This window comes from Vanellus vanellus, assembly GCF_965231255.1.
Source record: "Vanellus vanellus genome assembly, chromosome: 7".
NCBI lineage: Eukaryota > Metazoa > Chordata > Aves > Charadriiformes > Charadriidae > Vanellus > Vanellus vanellus.
In genome coordinates, this window is record NC_138912.1 from 24,815,167 (window position 1) to 24,835,090 (window position 19,924).

At 37.3% G+C, this 19,924-nt stretch overlaps 1 protein-coding gene across 1 annotated transcript in view; it reads left to right on the top strand.

The window, feature by feature from the left end:
• Nucleotides 1-293: 293 nt before the first annotated feature.
• KAT6B (lysine acetyltransferase 6B) overlaps nucleotides 294-19,924 on the top strand; it is a 112,930-nt gene continuing 93,299 nt past the window's right edge. The window contains 1 exon segment of the mRNA XM_082486586.1: nucleotides 294-1,041. Coding sequence (XP_082342712.1) covers nucleotides 421-1,041 — 621 coding nt within the window. The 5' untranslated portion in view covers nucleotides 294-420.

Below are 19,924 nucleotides of genomic sequence, written 5' to 3' on the forward strand. Positions count from 1 at the left end.
TGGTGAACATTTCATATGATCTCACAACGATTTTTGCACACTGCAGCATCTACAGTGTGAATGCATGTCTGAATGCATTCTGTTTCATTTTACTGTTTCAGCATTAACTGTATTCTCTCCCTGCCTCTTCTTTCTTTTAAAAGGTTGCAACAAACTTTCTTCTAAGGATGTATACCAGTATCATCACGAATTAATCCTTTCTACCTTTCTGTAACGGTAAAGTAATTGGAAGTTTTGGTCAGCAGATATTTCCCTGCCTTTTCCGACTCCTCAGGATGGATATTTTTGAGATGCGTCCAAGCACTGTTTGGAATCCTTTGATTTGTGTTTGAGGTGTGAACAATCTCTGAAAGATCTGCTAAAAGGATAAGGAGGAACCTCTATGGGTAACCCTTGGCTGGAAACAATTACTGGTCAACCATGGTAAAACTTGCCAACCCTCTTTATACGGAGTGGATTCTTGAAGCTATACAAAAAGTTAAAAAGCAAAAGCAAAGGCCTTCTGAAGAGAGAATATGTCATGCTGTTTGTGCTTCCCATGGATTAGATAAGAAGACTGTTTCAGAACAGTTGGAACTTAGTGTTCAAGATGGTTCTATTCTTAAAGTTACCAACAAAGGCCTTGCATCCTACAAGGACCCAGATAATCCAGGACGGTTTTCATCTGTTAAACCTGGCCCTATTCCTAAATCTGTTAAGGGATCTAGAGGAGCTTGTAATGAGCTTCGTAATGTGGATTGGAATAAACTCTTGAGAAGAGCAATTGAAGGGCTTCAAGAACCAAATGGCTCCTCCCTGAAAAACATAGAGAAGTATTTGAGAAGTCAAAATGACCTAGCAAATATTTTCAACAATCCTGCCTTTCAGCAGAGGTTGCGTCTGGGGGCCAAACGTGCTGTGAACAATGGGAGATTACTGAAGGATGGACCTCAGTATAGAGTGAATTATGGCAGTTTGGAAAGCAAAGGAGCTCCAAAATACTCCAGCACTTTCCCCACTTCTCTTCCACCTGTCAGCCTTCTGCCCCATGAAAAAGACCAGGTAAGTCTCAAAAATGAGAGCAAATGTAGTGATGTAAAAATTATTCTTGTCGTTCTTTGTTTATTTGCCTAATGCAAAAATAATGATTTGTCTTGTTCTTTATTTACCCTTTTAAATGCATATAATTGAGGATGCATGTCAAAGATCCATGCAGAATCAGTTCTGGTGAAGGAAGTTTACTTAGCTCCCTATGTCCTGCCATTCTGCATTGGATAGTTTGCTCTTTGGCTTTTCAGTAGATAAGCAGAGCAGCAGGGAAGGGTACAGCTGTATGCTCTCTTCTAGGTGTGAGATTGTTCTGTCTTGCCTGGCTGACTGGTGTTGCTGAAATCTGCAGTGTGATTTGTTTGTGGCCTTTTACCTTCATTTTACGCCTGGATATACTGATTTTCATGTAGTTTGAATACCATTCAAAATACTACCGGTAGAACTCTTGATATTTAAGACTGTTAGAATTTTTATTTTTAAATATATTTGTATGTAGATACTTAGCTTTAAAACTACAGTTAATAGGAACTGGAGTTAATGTAAATATTCTAGGAATGAATATAGGTGAAGGTGTCAGAGTGACAAATTGAGCTAAACAGCACAATCCTTCTCCTATTTCAGTTTTGTCGGACTTCCTACATGGGTTTATTTTTGCTATTACTTGGCCTTGTTGTCAGGTTAATTATTCACAGGGTTTAAGCCTTGAGGGAGAACGGGGTGTCAATTAGTGTTTTGTTTATGAAAGGATAGTGTCAAAGACATGTCTGTAGGCATTCTTTGATCATTCCCTATTTAGTATGGTGAAGTGTGTTTTGAATTTTCAGTGTACTGGGGGGGGGGGGGGTAGCTACCTGTTCTACTTGAATTGAGTTACTTAGAATATTTTTAAGTTTGTGGTTTGATGGTTTGTTTTTCTTTCTTTCTCTCTCTCTCTTTTTTTTTTTTTTTTTTTTTTTCCCCCTTTCACTTCTCAGTGGTAAAGTTTGGTGGCAGTTCTTTTTTGTCATGGAATACCCAGACAACTTTGCCACTGTAAAGATGCTATTAGTGTCACCTTCTAGAAACTACATGATGGTTTTCACTTGCCTTTTTCCTTCAGCTGATTCTAAGGCGCTGGAGGGTGCAGAGCAGAAAGTGATTGCATTAGAAATATTTACTGAAGTCTACAGGAACAGTTGTTTGTGGAACTTTCAGAGGTGACACTACAAATGTTGGTAGCTGTAGGTTAAGTTTTGTGAACTTCTCTAAATATATGTTAAATATGGTTTCTTTTATATGTGGATATCTATCTATGTCTGTCAGATTGAACTTCTTGGGTATTTGAAGGATGCATGGAACTTCTCGCCCAATAATCATAATGGAAATTCAGAAGTATTGCTTACTGTGTGATTACTGCTGTAGCCATACACTATAAAGATTTCATTACATGTACTGATAAAGCTGTCTGTTGTTTAAGTACTTTCAGAGATTCTTCTGTAATTCTGATACTCTAGTGGCATGAAAATTTTGAAGGCTGGAGTACTGAGCAACCAAACCAGTTTAATACTATGACGCTTCATGTGACTTCTGTGGAAACAAAAATCTTTGTTAGGCTACCTACTGGGACTGGCATCCCTTGCAAGGAATGTTAGTTGGGTCACGGTGCTGAAGAAGCCATTACTGTCATACTAAAATACTGGTATAAGGATAAATCTGTCTTTTAGAAGTTAGCCAAACAAATCTGTTCTCTAGCAAGTGCTTTGGCAAGAAATAAGCTTTCATTTGGATGTCTCAAAATTAGCAGTGTGACTTGCGGGTTTAAAAACTGTTCAGCATACATTTTTTCCCAACAAAAATAGTTTTCATGTGGGGTTGGCAAATCGGTAGTTGGGTATCAGTGTAGTGCACTGCTTAGTTGTACTAATTGTGGCACAGGTTACTGGGCAAATAAATATAGACTTGGTTTAAATATGGGATTTTTACTGGTCTTCAGGCTGTATGGCTTTAAATGCACCTAAAAAACAGTTCTGAAAGTAACTGTAAGTAGGTGTCTATTATTGGGATGTAACTGCTTGTTCATTTGTAATAGATGGCAATTCATGAATAAGCAGAACGACACTGCAGGAAAACTGTTAGCCTATTTTTATTTGAAGTATTTAAGTGGCAGTGCGGGGCATGTCAAGATTACTTACTGAATTTTGCACAATAAAATGTGGCCAACTGGCATCTATTAGGAATGGCTAGTCTTTGAAGAGATTGGTGTATTTTAAGGTTTCTTTGGCTGTTTATATAGCTAGCAGTAGTAAGAGCTGCTTTTTTGTTTGTTTGTTTTTTTAAATACTAGAGGTGAAGTTCAAATATCTCTTCTGTTGACTTCCCTTGAGGAGCAGAAAGAACAGGAGGATGTGCAGAAATCTGTTTAGATGACTGTGGAAGTTTGAGTAATTTTGACTATTTTTTTTTTTAATGCATAATTAACATCTCATCAGGGTGAGACAGTTAAAAGATACAGTGTATTAGAAGTGCATCAGAGCTCTCTGGCAATCTGAACTTCACACTCATAGTACCAAATGCAGACTGAACCTTTCTTCCTGAGTAAAAGGTGATCAGAAGAGATACAGTACTGCCTGTGTGGGTGTGGTGCATGTTGGGTTTTGGGTTTTTTTTTGGTGTTTTTTGTTTTGGTGTAGGTTTTCTTGATTTTTTTTTTTTTTTTTTTTTCTCCCCTTTCTCCACCCTCTAGTCTCCCTTCCTCCCCAACCCCTTCCAAAGCCATCAGAGTATCTACTGCAGTGAGAAGATAAGTACTATTGCAGTGCAGTGCAACTGAAGTTAGTTTTGCAGACCTAGAGCCTTGACTACGTTATGAGGGTGTTAAGTGTTTTGCATGTGAGGAAATACTTTTGTGGAACAGGGAGCTGGAAGCGCCAAATTTTCCTCTTGGTGGTGATGATATGGAGCTGCTTTTCTTGTCTTTGTATTAACTGGGTGATCCAATACAACTAGATGTAGTTCTGTTGTTTAATTAGATGTAGAAGTGCAGTTAGTTACAGCAGTATAGCTTGTATTACCATGTTTCCTCCTATTATCCATACGCCTGGAAGGAAGTGTTTGTGTAAAAATGGTATGTTTCCTTCAAGTGTTATCTTGACTCTTCTGGATTTGAGCAAAGAAAGGTATGTCCACTCCAAGTTACAGGAAGAAGTATGCAGTGCAGCTGTTTAAATCTTCTTTTCTTCCATATCTCTCCATTCTCTAGTGTGTGTGGGGGGGTTGTGTTTTCACTTCTGTATGAAGAGGTACAAGCACAAGACTCATAGGAAGGACAGATTCCACTGCAAGGTCAGTAGCTGTCATCAGCTATATGGTGTCTAGGCTATACATCATATAAAGTGTAATGAGTAATATAAATTACATTTCAAAAGGAATCCTAGTTATCCTAAATGTTCTGGTGGCTACATTAAAGTAGATGCTTACTTGATATGGACAGGTAACTTGAATCAAAGCACTTCAAAAGATGCCTGTTTTAAAGTATTAAATTTGTGTGTTAAAGGACCAGCCAGCTGCCTTAACAGTGAAGAGAAACTGAAAACAGTGGTGTTGTTTAGGATGAAGACTTCTCATATTTTTCTCTTTTCTGCAAATAAAACCAACCCCCCCCCCCCACCACCACCGAAGCAGCAGAAGAAGGAAATTTGTTGCTCAGCAGTCTGAGCTTGTGCACTTCACTATATCGCAGTGCATAGTTAGTTTTAACAATTTAACTGCTCTTATGTGTTCTTCCTTATGTTCAGAGTATCTTGCATAGATATCTTCCATCTTGTGCTTCACACCTTCTCTCACCCAGCATCTTCTGAAAAGGGCTGTATGAGTAAGTTAATCAGAAAATGCAGTGTAAAAACTGATAACATAGTAGGAAAGGGTGTGAACAGGGAGGAAAATCAACCTGAACATATTGAGTGATACTTAGCTTTTCAATAAGCCTTTGATGCATTAAAATACACTTCTGGAAATGCAGCAGTGAAGTGGTAATTAGAATTTATGGTTAGTCTTTAAATGGGCATTTATCTTTAACGGTGTCAGTTGTACAGTGGCAGCATTGGCGGTGGTTTCTGTGTGCGTGCGTGTTCTGTGTTGTTCCTTGTTCTCCTTGTCACTTGGACAAGCACTAGGAAGGTTCTGCAGTTTGGGAACTGCATGAGATCTACTAGGTCTTAGGAGTTAGCCATCTCCAGAGCACAAATGCTGTGTGACTATAAACCTGAAGAAGCAGATGGTTGTAGGCCGTAGACAGCCCTTTATTTACTTATTTAAAAATATAATTTAAAATGACAAATCCAGCTTTAAAAGGTGAAGAAGTAATGGCCATTATAGCATTTTTCAGAGGACTGTCGGAATACGTAGTGTATCTCAGTGGTTTCATCTTTGCTCTGTTCAGAATAATTACTACTTAGAGTATACATCAAAAGATGCAGTGCAAATGGAGATTACTTGATCCATACTGCATTTTCTTGGTTCTCCTGAACACTGTCTTGAACAGCTCAGCAACTGTATTAGTAGTTGTTTCCGTCTTGGCATGAAAATTTTTATTAATCCCCCTTTCACTTTCACTTTGTCTTTCTAAGCTGACTTCATGCAAACCCAAACTTGTTTTATTAATTTTCATACTTTGAACTCCTAATTCTGTTTTCACTGGCCTACGTACATTCAGCTTTTCAAAGTGTAACTTGGCATGGGTTGAATTTCAGTTTTCTGGTATGTGGTTTGTGCCAGTGCAGACACTGGGTGTTCCTCCTTCTGTCTTTCAGGCAGAGGGCCAATCTATAGAGAATTGCTTTCTTGGCATCCAGGCTCCTCCCTGAGCAGTTTTTTCGGCTTCCTGCCTTCCTGTGGGTAGGCAACAAGAGACTGTTGGCTGAGACTTCTTTGCTTGCTCTCCCTTCTTCCCTCTGGTCTTTAGGCTTTCCACTGAGCAGAAACAGAAAAATTAGGCAGAAAGGAAGTGCTACACAGTGTATCTTACTGATTTACACATAAGGGGATGTTCATAATGCCGAACTTTGGAGCTGGCTTTATGTGGAGTGTGTGCTCCTGAGGGGGAGTCTGAGCACCAAAATACAGTGATAGGTAAGCTATTTAAGAGTCTCTGCAGTGCTACAGTTGAAGAGACTGTAGACAGGGGTATGAAAAAAAAAAAAAAGAAAAAAGAAATCTGGACTTGATATCAATCCATAAAATATTATTGTCTTTAGAGACAACCTGTGTTTTTCCCCTTGTGACATCTTCACGGTGACAAAAGACTGAGGAATGTTAGTTACTTGACAAAAACTAACTCTCATGTTTGTGCTTCTCATTATCTCAATTCACAAGATTTAAAGCATTTAAAACAGAAGTGGAAAAGGTTTGTCATCCCATATTCTGGAGAAGCAGCTCATACCACTGTAGATAGGTATATCAGGCTTTTGGAGCTTTTTTGTATTTTACTATTTGGCACATTTGGATCAAACCAAGAAGCATGCTTGTAAAAGTTTTCTTGAATTCTGTGGTGGGAGGGAATTAAAAACTGCTGTTTCCTAAGTTAGATTGGTCTGCTCCTTCATAAGGTAGGGTGGGGGAGTGTGTGTGTGTGTGTGGGGGGGGGGGGGTTGGGTTCCAATTTCTAATGTCAGTGACTTCAAAGAGGTCATCTGTTTGCAGTTTCCTATAGAACCATCAGGGAAGACCCTAGTTAACCTTTTTTACCCGAGGTAGATATTTTGGAACATATACTGCATGATGTGCTCATGATCCTTGTTTACTTCAAGGAGTGATTCCAAACCTTATACTGCAAGGTGTTTAAACCTAAGGCTTGCTAAAATTAGATTCTCTTGGTAGTTTTTCTTAAAAATTAATCTCTGTGATGTACTGCAGTGAGTCCTGCATTGAACCTGACAGCAATGAGTTAAAGAAATCATGTGTAGTTCTAGCAGTTCTGTTTGTGTTTGTTCATCTATGCTATTTTCTGTGAACTCTTCTGTCTTAACTGGGAGTGACATTTGATTCCTAAACTACAGTTAGAGGTTTTACTCTTTGCATTTTTTCTCCAAGATTTTTTCTTTAACTACTCACTACCTGGATATCTCCTTTGTCAAGATTCCTTCTAGAATATAGAACTAGCAGAAGTCTGCCTTAGATATAAGGAGAACTACCTTGCGTATTTTCTCAGTGCTGTATCCTTACCTATCTTAAGAGTCTTTCCTCTTCTGTGTTCAATAGTAGTGTCTTGACTCTTGAGTGTTTTTTCTGTGGCAGTTGAAATGTGATAACAATTCCATGTTGTTTCTTGTTGCAGGAACTTTGTTATAAAACAGGTGATGAAAAACTTTGATAGCTTGCTGTTGAGGTTGTCTGCTGTTTTTTGACAGATGATTTTTTTTCTCAATAAAGATCCCCAGGTGTAGATCAACCACTAATCAACTGTAGCTTTCCAATTTGGTGGTTGTAAATGGCAAAAGACTCACTTTTGAAAGAACTTCAGGCTAGCATTGAGAAAACAATTACTCAATTGGTGTGAAAGTTTTCTTTACAACTTTGAATCTATTTATGGTCCTATTAGCATCTTCTTTCAAAGGGCAGCTCTCTTCTCTGTATTCAGGACTGTATTTGCCTGGGTATAAGGACAGACCCATAGTCCCTGTCATTGTGAGGGCCTGTTTCAAGTCAGGACACTAGGACTTTGTGGAACCAAATGGAGAGAGTTGCTGTTGTGTACTGGAACAACACTATTAGGGCTCAGATTGTGGCTGCAGAATTTTGAGGATGACACTCATCAAATCAGGCACCACTTAGCTGAAAGATCCACTGCTGTCCTTTGTGGTTACCTGATAAGAGACAAACAAATGTTTAAACTAGTTTGATTTCCTTCGGTTGCAAAATCACTTGTGTGTGGTGGTTGTTTTTTCCATCTGCTTATATCCCCCCCCCCTCATTGAGGGAAATTATAACTGGTGTCACTTACATTTTTCTGTGTGTTCTGCCACTGCCCCCCCCCGCCCCCCCCCCATCCCCCTCTGGTTCTTGCGGAAGAGCTTAAAGTTTCTAATTTGCAGGCACAGGCAGCCTTCTCACAATATGAATGGTGTGAATTGTTAAAAGGATGTCTGTGTAGGCAACTCCAGGGTTGCTGCATTTAGTTCTAGGTTTGTGACTTCAGATTACGTAAGGAGAAAGTCCTTGGGGGGGAGGAAAACTGCGGACTTGTAAATTGTCAACTCTTGTGCCTTGTCTCTGCAGTAATAGATATGCATGTGCAGGAATTTCTGCTTTCTCAAGTGTTTTGGCTCTAGAAGGGCAGAGCCTCATTTATCTCCCCTTGTGGTTGTGGTGGTATAGCCCATCAGTTACCAACTAATGCAGTACTAGGTGGAGTAGGCTTGAGACTTCTGTTTTTAATTACAAGCAGGACTCTGGCACAGGAGAAAAGCTGTGTATGATCTCAGCAAAGTTGTCTGGGAGGCATGGCTGATGTTTCCTCATCTAGGAAGAATCCTTAATAGAAGTGGGGGCTAGCATAAGCTGTGATAAGTTTGCCACACATTTTCCACATGCTCTCCAGCATTTAATTTCATAACCAGTGGTGCTTTGAAGTTGGCTTCAATTTCACAGCTCTGTTTTTTCCAAAATGGTGAAAATGACTGACTGTAATTTTAGGAATTAATTTTTTATGTAATGTCTTATGTATCCGTGGCAACGTTAACTAGCAGTGTTTGCATTTGGCTTAATAAGAGACAAATGTCAGTGGCACCCATGTTCAAACACTGAGTACACATAGTTCTTAACTAACAAGTAAGTAGTTTCAAGTAACAGTTGAAAGGAGTATAATCAAGATAAAATTATCATAGATATGTAGGGTTTTTTTGTCTTTGTAGGACTGCTGTGTTAAAGCACCTCTTTCAGCACTTGGGTGGTTATAGTGAAGATGGGGACTGCTATTTCTCAGATGGCAAAAGGATGAGAGGTAACTGACAGAAGTTTCAGCAAGGGAAATTCCGGATAGATGAAGGAGAAAAATCCTTTATAGTGAGGATGGAGAGACATGCATGGAACAGGCACTTGGAGTGGCTGTGGAATGTCCATCCTCAGAGGTGGTCAGAGCTTGACTAGGCAAGGTCCTGAGCAACCTGAGGGAACATTTGAGTCTAGTCTTGTTTTGAGCGGTAGGTTGGGGTACGTGCTGCAGAGGTCTCTCCCAGCCTAGAGTATTCTATTTCAACTAGAATTGAAAATTTGTCTGCTTCTTCTGTCGGCTAATAAAACAGAACGTATAGTTTATTTATGCAAGACCATGATGATGAAATTTGCAGGCAGCTGCATCAAATAGCCAAAGTGTAAGTTCAAGAAGTTTTAAGAGGGGTGGAAGCATCAGCTGGGAAACTATTGCTGGAGAATTCAGTGTCTTTATTTTTGTGGAGGTGTGTTTTCTTGTTGTTGTTAAGGTTTCTTGTATGAGTGCATTTTCTGTGTGTTGCTTAAAGAATAGTGAACATCCTGATTTCTGCTTTCTAGAGACTCCCTGAAATCTGGAAAAATAAGAACATAGTCACTGAACTTCTAGCTTTATATACCACACCCAGGAGGTTGGGTCTGAAGCCTGCTAGGCTTCATTTGGGTTCCACCACTATGTTGTGTGGATATGTTATCTGGTCCTGCTTGGAGAACTGTTGTCCTTTCTATTGAACTGTAAAAATATGAGTAACGCCTAACTTGCAAGTACTGTGGAGTTCTCTAAAGCGCTCAGGATTAGTGGGTAATGAGCAGTTAGAAAAGGGGCTGTACAAAAATTCAGTTAAAGGGTGATGAAAAAGGCAGTTTGAGCCTAAAAAAATTCTCCAAAGTAATCTTGGTTATAACCACTGAAATTAATAGTAGTTGTTAACAAGTACTATGCTTATAAAGGCTGTCCTATCCCTCCTTTCTGTTAAAAATTTAAAAGATACTCAGCTTTCATTTCCTACTATTTTTTCTCTTTTGTCCCCTGAACGCTACTATGCCTACTGTAGGAATTAGGTTAACAAGAATATGTTAGTAGTAGAGGAAGAGGACAGTGTATTGACTCCTGCAAGTATTTGGTTATTAGTCAGTTTATAAATATACACATGGAGGTTTATGTAATAAACAATGGAGTTATACATAAACATGGTATTTTGTGATCTGAATATTCCTGCTCTGCCTTGGACTGTCCAGTTCTCTTCCCTTCCCTCTTTATCCAGCTGTGAAAACTGAATGTCACTGAAAATTTGTTAATGCTGTTTTACAAATATTAATGCTACTTTAATATTAGAAAATTGTATAGTAAAAGCAATATCTATTTATTTTGATGTGTTTGGCATACATTCTGCTGATTTAGCAAAGTGAGCTTTCATTCAGATGTTACAGATATTTTCTGAAGGTCTAAAAATTATACATAAATCAGTCAAGAAATGACTAGAGAAAACCACTTACAGGGTAGATTGTCAAGTTTTAGATAGCAGTGTGTGCTATGTTCATACAGAGTGGTCTGCTACTGTGCTTGTATATGCGTATGTTTAACTACATGAAAAAGTATTGGCACTCATAGTGTCTTAAAAACCCATGACTTGTTCTTCCATGGCCATTTTAAAGAATTCCTTTTGTTGGGTCACTTGACATGCTTGTCTGCTGTACTTGTGAGGAAGGAGATTATTGGTACATACATCTTTTAATGGTTCTAAATGTTCTTAAAATAAATTTTAAACTACTACAATTGTAAAGGTGACAACTTCCACTGTAGTCAAGCAATTCTTCCTGTTTACATCTATGCATTTACGTTTACTCTCTCTTGATTAAAAGTCAGAGATATTTTACCCTGGATAAAACACGGAATCCAGTTTTTAAAAAAAAAAAAACTAGTCCCTCTACTTTACATTCACTGAAAACTATTTAAGAACTAGGAATTCAAAAACATGAGTTCTGTTCTGGGCTTTGCCACTTGGAATTTATGTGGTGATTGGCAGTTGTTTTCACTTAATGCATTTGTGTCCTGTGTTTAAAAACACCAGTGAGTAGATGCTTATCTTGCAGGTATGTTTTTAGCTTTTAAGTAGAGAGTTTCAGAAGTCTTTTCAGATCTGAACATGAGATGAATAGTAGGAGTCTTTTATTTGGAGGAATCTTCCCCTGTCTTCCCAACTTCCTATACTGCTCTGAATTCAAGATATACCTCAGTTCTGCCTGTGGATTTAAGGAAATAATTGCGGCTGCTGTTCAGCCCAGGATTAACAGATTTTGTTTTTTGTCTCCTAGAAGATACTAGTGGTGGGAGAGGGATGTACTGGAATTTTGTTCGGTACCTCTCTTTCTCATTGATATCTCTGTCTTCTTAAGTAACGTTTTCAACATGTGTGTAAGTCACCTTCAGCCTGTTATGGAAAAGGTATTGATAATTTTCAGAGTTAGACTAGAAATAAAACTGATATATCTGTTTTTATGTTAATAAACCTGCTGGCATTGACTTTATTTGAGAAAATGACTGACAGCTGTCAGCCTCTTTCTGCCTAAGAAAACAAAAAAGCTGGATGATCATGCTTCATTGTGTTAACGTGCCATATTTAACTTTCTGTATGTAGTTTTGAACTGAACTGCCCATAATCTCTAATATGAAACTGGATCTTAATGATTTATGTTGTTTCTTTCACAATATTCTGTTTGGATGTATTTTGACCTCTGCAAGGCTGGATTTCTAGAGAAGAGCTACTAATATGGCTGAGGACAAGCTTTATCCCTTTCCTGATCTCTGTCTTGCAGTAAAATTCTAATTTGCTTGATATTTTGCTATTACAAGTGAGTTTCACTGAAACAAGTGAATTTCAAATTTTCTTCGAAGTCTTATATGGAATTCGCTTGTAAAGCTTGATGCCTTAAAATTTTGTATTTTAACTTAGTTAGGATACTTGTATCTTTGTGTTCTTAATTGGAGAAGAGAACAAAAGTAACTGTCTCACCACTGTGTAGTAGTGGAGGGAATCCTAAAACAGGTTTAGTAGCTAAAGTGGTTTTAATCTTGAATCTCTTATTTTGCTTTTCCTCTCAAAGATATTCATTTTAGTTTTTAGCAGACTTACGTCTTACCTTTCAATTTCTGACAGCAGCCTTAATAGCAAATTTTTTCCTCTCCTCGCAACACATGCATTTTGTTTACTTCACTGTTACGGATATCATTGTGAGGCCAGCAGCTTTAAATAAGGTTAGCTTTTGTCTTTTATGTGCACAGCTATAATGACTGCCATTGTTATGGCTTTCTTAAGCTGTGACAACTTGACTTTTTTTTTTTTTTAAAGTATGTATTTAATAGATTTTACCAATTAGAGTAGACATCTGTTTGGAGATCAGTAGCAATCAAAATCACTTAGAAATAAATTGTTGGCTCATGATGTGTCTAAAATATTTCTGGAAGTTCAGCTTCTTTTTAGCTGTTGCTAAGAGATAAATTTTCATTGACATGAGGGATGTGAGGACACGTCAGCATGCTACCAGTTGTTTTATAGGCAGTTAGCTCTGCCGCCTTGCAGATGGTTGGAAAACTCTTGGTAGTGGGTAAATGTGTGCTGATTATCTCATTGAATTAAGGTAACCTTTTGTCGTTCATTGAATTCTACAGACCAGGCACTGAGCAGCTGCTCTACTGCTGAATTCTGGATTTAGTGAATACAAAGATTATGCTAAAGGGTATTTAGTCCTGTTCCAGGTACTGAGCATTGGACCACTGCAAGATTTTTATTTTTTTTTAATTTAGTACTACCTTCAGCATATTAGTAATCGGGGCAATACAATAAGACAGTATATTCAACATTTTGACTAAACTGCATTTTCCAACTTGCTTGTCACCACATGCTCATTGATATTTTAAAACTGCGGAAGTAGGTCAGAAAGAGATTGCAAAGAGATGTTTTTTCCTCCCTCCTACTTCTCTCCCTCTGCCTTTCCTAAAGTGGTGCAAAGGGAAATATGTCTTGTTTCTACCTGCTTTTTGTATTACTAGTTTTGTTGGGTTGTGTTTTGTTCTAGTGTAGTTTGTTTGGTTTGTTTTTGTGGCTTTCTGTGTTTGGTTTTTATTTTTTTTTTTCCTCCCCTGGGAAGTCTGATTTGATTCTAGCTCAGGTGGCAGACATCACTTAAAACTAGTTTCACTTAAAACTAGTTCATAGCTCATTGATGAGACTTGCCTCAAAACCAGTTTAAGCAATCTGTTGATTATAAAGTTCGTAAATACATTTTTTTATTTTGGATTACACTTGTGATTGTGCACCTCATCTGTTGGGGGGTATATTTAAAGGTCATGTCACGTTAAAGGTCACTGTCATGTTAAAACTTGCTTGTAAACTTGTTTCCCCATCCTTTTGAAAACAAATTAGTAGTCAGAATTGGGTTTTCAATTAGATTGCTTTTATTAAAGACTATTTTCAAGATTTAAATAAAATATTTAGTTTCTAGAACGATTTTGGAAAGGGACTGGGGAAGGAATCGGAGCATTCCCCAGGTAAAGCTTAAATTATTTGGATTGCAGAAAACGAAAACACTTCTGGATTCTTAGACAGTGTTTACAGACTTTCAAAAAACAGTTAAGGTCTTTAGATCAATAGAGTTTTGTCCAAGAAAATTCTGTTTTCTAAGGATCTGAAAGGTGGGGTTTTTTGGGAATCATTCTCTTGCTTCGGAAAGACAGTGGATAAAATAGAACTAGAATAAGCTATTGTTACAGCAAATATATATAAAGGGTTGTATTTGTATACTATGCTGTATAGAAGGGGGTAATGTACTCTCTTCTGTAATATTGTAATGGATTGAGGATTTAAGGGATATTTTAGAGAGCCACTTTCTCAAGGCGTTATGGTCCTCTGAGTGAGATTTAGAAATAGATTAGAAGCAATTGTGTTTCGTGTTACAGTACCTCTTTTCCAGGGTAAGAGGTAAAGAGAAGACGGCTGTGTTTTAAGTTTAAGAGTTTTAAGGGTCATTGTCTAATGCACCTTATAGGAGAAGATGTTTCTGAGATCCGGTTTAGGTTCATTTTCCTTGCTCTGCTGAAGTGTAACTTTGACTTCATTCTTGAAAGTGTGAAGAGTTTACTTTTATTTTTTATCAAGTATATAATGTTTTAATGGGTTCTTACATTTCCTCCCAATCTCTGAATCTTATGTACTGACTAGACTTCTGTCAGTAAATAATTGCCTATCTTCCATGCAGCTTTGAGAAATATGGTTTGGCTGTTTATGTTAAAACTACATTGCTCAAAAACTAGAAAGTCTATTTTGATATTAGGATTATAATGAAAAAGCTGATTAAAAATTAGTATTTGAAGTATATAATTTAAAAATAAGTATTTTTAATTTGAATGAGTTTTATTTGTTACATAAAACTATAGTAAGATGGGCATATGATATTCTGAAGAAATCTTTGCAGTCAAATGATGCAGTTTTGAAATCATGGAAAAATGAAGTGACTTCATATTTGTTTGATTACCCCCAATATATTTTTGCCCTAATAATAAAATCGGTTTACATTTCTGAATACAGTGTTAACACTTAGATGGCATACACTCTATTATAAATGTTTGAATTAGCTTCTCAGACTGAAGAAACCACTCTTCTTTTATAGCTAGTGGAATTTTTTATAGATTCCCTCCCCCCCCCCTTTTCCTCGTTTACTGAAATGCTGACATCTAAGTCCAGTACATTTCCAAGAATTCCACTCTACTTCGGTTAAGTATCTAACAGGTTTCTTCTGTGACCTGGTTCATGTTTTGAAATTTAATCATGTTCATAGGGTATAAAAATCTGTGATAACTGTCATAGAGAAATAGCTTTAAAAAATGGTCTGCTTAGCATCTGGGTGATTGCCCGATGTTAAAACTTACCATTGCATAATAGTATATATGAAAAGTAAATCTTTCATCTTTTAGCAACCTTTCCTAGAATATATTGGGTGACTAAGGTAATCTGATTATTAATGTTTTCTTCAGGTAAAGCAAAATATAATAGCTTATGCTGTGGTATCTTTCAGTTGTGAGGGACTGTGGCCTCATTGGAGACAAGGATGAAGATACACAGGCTTCATGACAACTTCAAAAGTACCGGCTTCTAGTATCACAGTTGAAAATGACAGCTTATGGCACAATGTGGTTACAGCACTGTTGTTTCTTGGTAGTGCTGTAATGTGGCCCAAAGTAGCACAGGTAGGCATTGTGCATACTTGTTACAACTTGGGAAGTTTTACTTGGTTGTGTGATCTAGCAGTCCTATTCACCTCAAGTCCTGTAGTAAAGGGTGCTTGCTTTTGGGTAGCTTTTTAATAAAATACTGAAAAATGCTACAGCTGGAGGAAAAAAAGCCTGACTTCTTAATATTAAATTAAAACAGATTTCCGTGAAGGAGCTCCACCAGGAGGACGTACTAAAGGGAATACTGTATGTTACCTTCTTATATCACTCTTCATTGAAAATAGGCTGTTAGATTATAAAGCCAGTAAGAGAGGGTAATTAAATTCTTAATTGGGGCTGATATTAGCAGAGGTACGATGACAAATGTTTTGATACAAGCAAAACAGCGACAGGAAAGCATGACTTAGAACTACATTTCACTAGCAGCTGTTGCTTGTAAAGAGCGATATGAATGTGCGTTTCTTCTCCTGTAGTCTGTTGGTATGTTGACTTTTATATAGAAGTAAAAATACCAGTTTTGCTAAGAGTTTTTAAAGTAGTTCTACAAGAAAGTAATGTTTATATTTTATTTGCAGTTTGTATTCACAAAACAGTAAATACTTAGTCTACAAAAATATTTTCCTTGGTAGGTCTATTAAATTCCATCACAGGTCTATTTGATAGACCTTATACTTGCTTGTTAGCACTTATTCCCTCTGTGATTATTACCACAGGAGACAGATTTGGTATTTATGCTCTATGCCTGGCTTTCTGTTTCCTAGGTTTGGTGTTCCAAGCACTTTTTAGTCTTTCCTAAGAGCAGCATGATCTAGAACAGATAACCCACTTAGTGAAAGCGATAGCAAAACAGAGGGTTTTTTTGTTTGTTTTTAAACATTGCTTCTTATGCTGACAGTAGAAATGCATTGAAGATTTGTGTTTGTTGTTTAGTCTCATCAGTGTAAAGCTTGAGGGAAAAGCTATAGTAAGTACTTGATTAGCAGCTTCCATGGAGGTACTAAGAAGTGTCCTGTTATATAGTGGGAGGCAGTAACATATAAGCTATATAAAACCTGTTCACACTATGTACAATTCAGCTAAATTCTCAGGGGTTTTTGTCCCAAATTACCAGTTTGTATTCTGACTCTATACTTCTGAGGTGCTGTCAGATCAGTGAAAACAGTATACTGTGGGTTTTTTGTTACTTTTGTAGTCACTTGGAATGCTTCTCGAGAGTGCTAATTAGGAAGTCACTAATACAAATATCACAAGTGATAGATGAAGCCCAAATATTGTGTCCAGATGAACGGATTTCATTCTTTCTCTTCTAAATTTGTGTCTACTTCAGAAACTTAAAGCTAAGTAGTGTTCCCTGCTTTGTACAGCCGTTCCTGAACTTTTCTCAGGAGGGGACCTTAACTGATAAGAACTTAACATGGGTTTTGTGGTTTCACTGCTTATAATTAGGGGAAGGAAAAAGCCAACTATGTGAGTTTACCATTGTGGTGTAGGACACAGTAGAGTCCATGCTGTTTCCTGTCATGTCATAATCTTTATTAGGTTCTTTTGTCGAGTTAAATATTTTAATATTTAGTTTAAAATAATCTGGGGAAATGGGAAACATACATGGTAAGTGTTGGACTGTTCATCTGCTGAAGGAGGGGAAAATACTCTTTCTCACCTTTCTATTTTACTGGCACTAGCTTCTCCCACCCACCTACGTGCCTTCCACCATCACTTCACACAGCTTAAAAAAAAATAAAATAGCTGACTTGAGGCCCAGGCTACAATGTCTGTATTTTTTGACTAGAGTAGAACTGACTAGAAAATGCAGGCTTAAGGCACTGCTTAAGTTTCCAAATCTGTGGTAAGGGACTGACAAGTCCCATCTATGGTATGTTGTGCTGCAGGGTCTGCAGTGGTAGTAGCACAGGTGAAGCTTTAGAATCAGGCTGCCTTGTGTGTTAGCTCAAGAGCTCAAGCTTTTATAGCTGGATTAAAATAATCTTTCTTTGATCGTGAGTTACAACACTGGATTAAATTGTGACTAAGTTAAATAGATAATCCATTAAAGTAGAATCAAAAGACCAAATGAATGCAGTGAAGATTTTTTTTTTTTTTTTTTTTTTTAGAGCCTAATGCTTAATTATTCTGACTTGGGAGAAGATTCTGTCTTCAGAGACAGATCATCATGCAGATGTTTTATTTAAGGATGGAAAGGCTTTTAACTAAATTATAGCAGAGAATGGTTCTGCAAACAAATTAAAAAAAAAAGATGGAATTTTTTTAATGAACATTACTCAGAAATGAGTAGCCTGATTTATCCTGCAGAAGCACTTCTGTAGTACTGTAGGTTTTTTTCTGTTTAACATCTGAAACAATTTACTTGATTTAAGAAGATCCTAACTCTTCTCCAGGACATAACAAGTTATAAAGTAATGTTTCCTTATAGAGGACCAAGCTGTTATCCTCAACTCTATCCATATATGATTTTAACAAATGTAAGTTGGTAACTAACTTGGAATTTGTTTTGTGGTCACTGATTACAGGAATCTGAAGACTAGCCTTACTAGCCACCTTATCTATGTCTAAAGAATACATTTCTCTTAAGGTTGTCATGTTTGAATTTGTCTTGAACACAAATATTCAGATCTTTTAAATAGAGTACTAAAAACTTTGTGTTTGGTGCCTAACATTCTACCACAAAGGTCAGTTTCTTCCTCAAAAGTTAGAGCATACTTGAAATTGTAATGCCATATAACTAAAAAACTCTCCTTTTGCTGTAAGGCTTTGCTGCTGGTTTCCTTTTGTATTTGTAGCAGATAAACACAAATATAATGTCATAATTGATACGTTGATAAATGATTAAATCGTTTATGTTAAATGATAAAACATTGTGCCAGAAGAAAAGTATGCTGTGCTATAGAGCTCAGTTATAAGCTATGCTATTATATCATGTGGCCATCCTGTAGAATTGGGTGAGGTGTTTGCCTTGATTTTGAAGACTTCCTGAATTTGATCAGTACAGATTTTTATGTGCAAGATCCATAGAAACCTTAAGTATCATCATTCTTTTATGGGGCAAAAAAGTATCTTTATTTGTGTAAACCAGGAATCAAATCAAAAAGCCAAATCAAAACTTAAGTGCAGTGTACAGGTTTTCAGGTGGAATCTTCTCTTTTCCCTTTCCTTGTGGATTATATAGCTTCATTTGAATGATGCTACAGACAGTGCAACCATAGCAGCAGATGCTGGAGATGCCTCGCCTGGCTGTGAGAGTTGACAAGTGACATGTTAGAAAGGCAACAACTAAAAGGCAGCATCTTTTGCCTTCTAACAGGAGCAGCTTGGTTGCTCTTTGTTGTATTTTTTTGTTTTGTTCCTAGTAATACAAAATAAAATACTTTAAATTGTCTGAAATCCCAAACCATCATGAAATATGCCTGATGTGAAACCAGTATTAACAAAACCCTAAAAGTCCATAACAAAAAGCTTTATGAAAAGGCTGCTATAAAATAAAGGGTAGAAGTGAGGGGAGGGGGGGAATACTAGTGTCCTATGACAGTTGTCTTCTGTGCATATGCACGGTAGTATACAAACTGTTAGATTTTTGGAAAGTGTGCTTTCCTGATTGGTTTTTGCTTTGTAGGGATACAGGATACTGTACAGTACAGTTGCAGACTGTTGAATACTGTCTTTCTTTTCTACTACTTTCTTCTTTGCTTCATTGAAGACTATTCCTGACATCTGTTGAGGGCCAATAAGAGGGGGCCTCTTGGCTTTCAGACTTGCAGACCTTTTATGATAAACAAGATACAAGTGTTTCCTCAGATCTTCTTGTTCTTGAAAATAAAGATTTTGTAGAAGTAGATGAAATTCTGGTATTTCTCATGGCTATTTGCAATTAAATACTTACTGATTTGTCCATTGTCTTCCATGTCTACACTACAGGGGTTTGCCATTTCAAGCTGTTTAGGCAGAAGAAATTCTGAGAACATGCATTCTAGGTTTTCCCAGAAGGATTTAGGAGAATTTAACACGTTGGTCACTAATTGAGATTTGAGTCAGCTAGGACACTTCCTGCTCCTGCTTCCTTTTGGTCTTGGAGGATATCTGGCATGGCTGGACCTGCAGAACTTCTATCTGCATGTCGCATTTGCTGCTATAATCAGAAGTAAATGTATTAATTTCTAGTACCAGAGGTAAATGACTCTTGAGCTGCTTTTCAGTCTCTAAGTAATGAGTCTAATCTATTGCAGTAAAAGCTTTACCAGTCAATGAGTGTGGTACTTTAAGCAATTCTGTGGTTTAAATCTAATTACTGTACAGTGCTTTTTAAATCAAAGTTTTGCTGGCTGCAGGGTAAAGCATCTTAAGCCTTGTCAAACTTAAACTGTACGTTATGTGGAATTATTTTAAGAGTGATAACTATGATCCTGTCTTGTGCAATGTGTTCTGTATTTACAAGAGAAGAATTGCAGCTGTTGAAGTTGGTCGGTTACATAGGAAATAATGGGATTGACTGTACTGAGATGCCAGAAAATAATTGCGTGTGTAAATGGGAGCCAGACTCATTAGTCTGTGACATCATACAGTGAATGCAAGGTTTTAATGATAAACTAGGTACTAATTGTGAAGCTTTTTCTATGCTACAAATGAGCTAATTTATAAACTGCCAGCACCTGAAGAAGGAAGTCTCTTAGGGCCAGAGGTTTGCGTATTGTA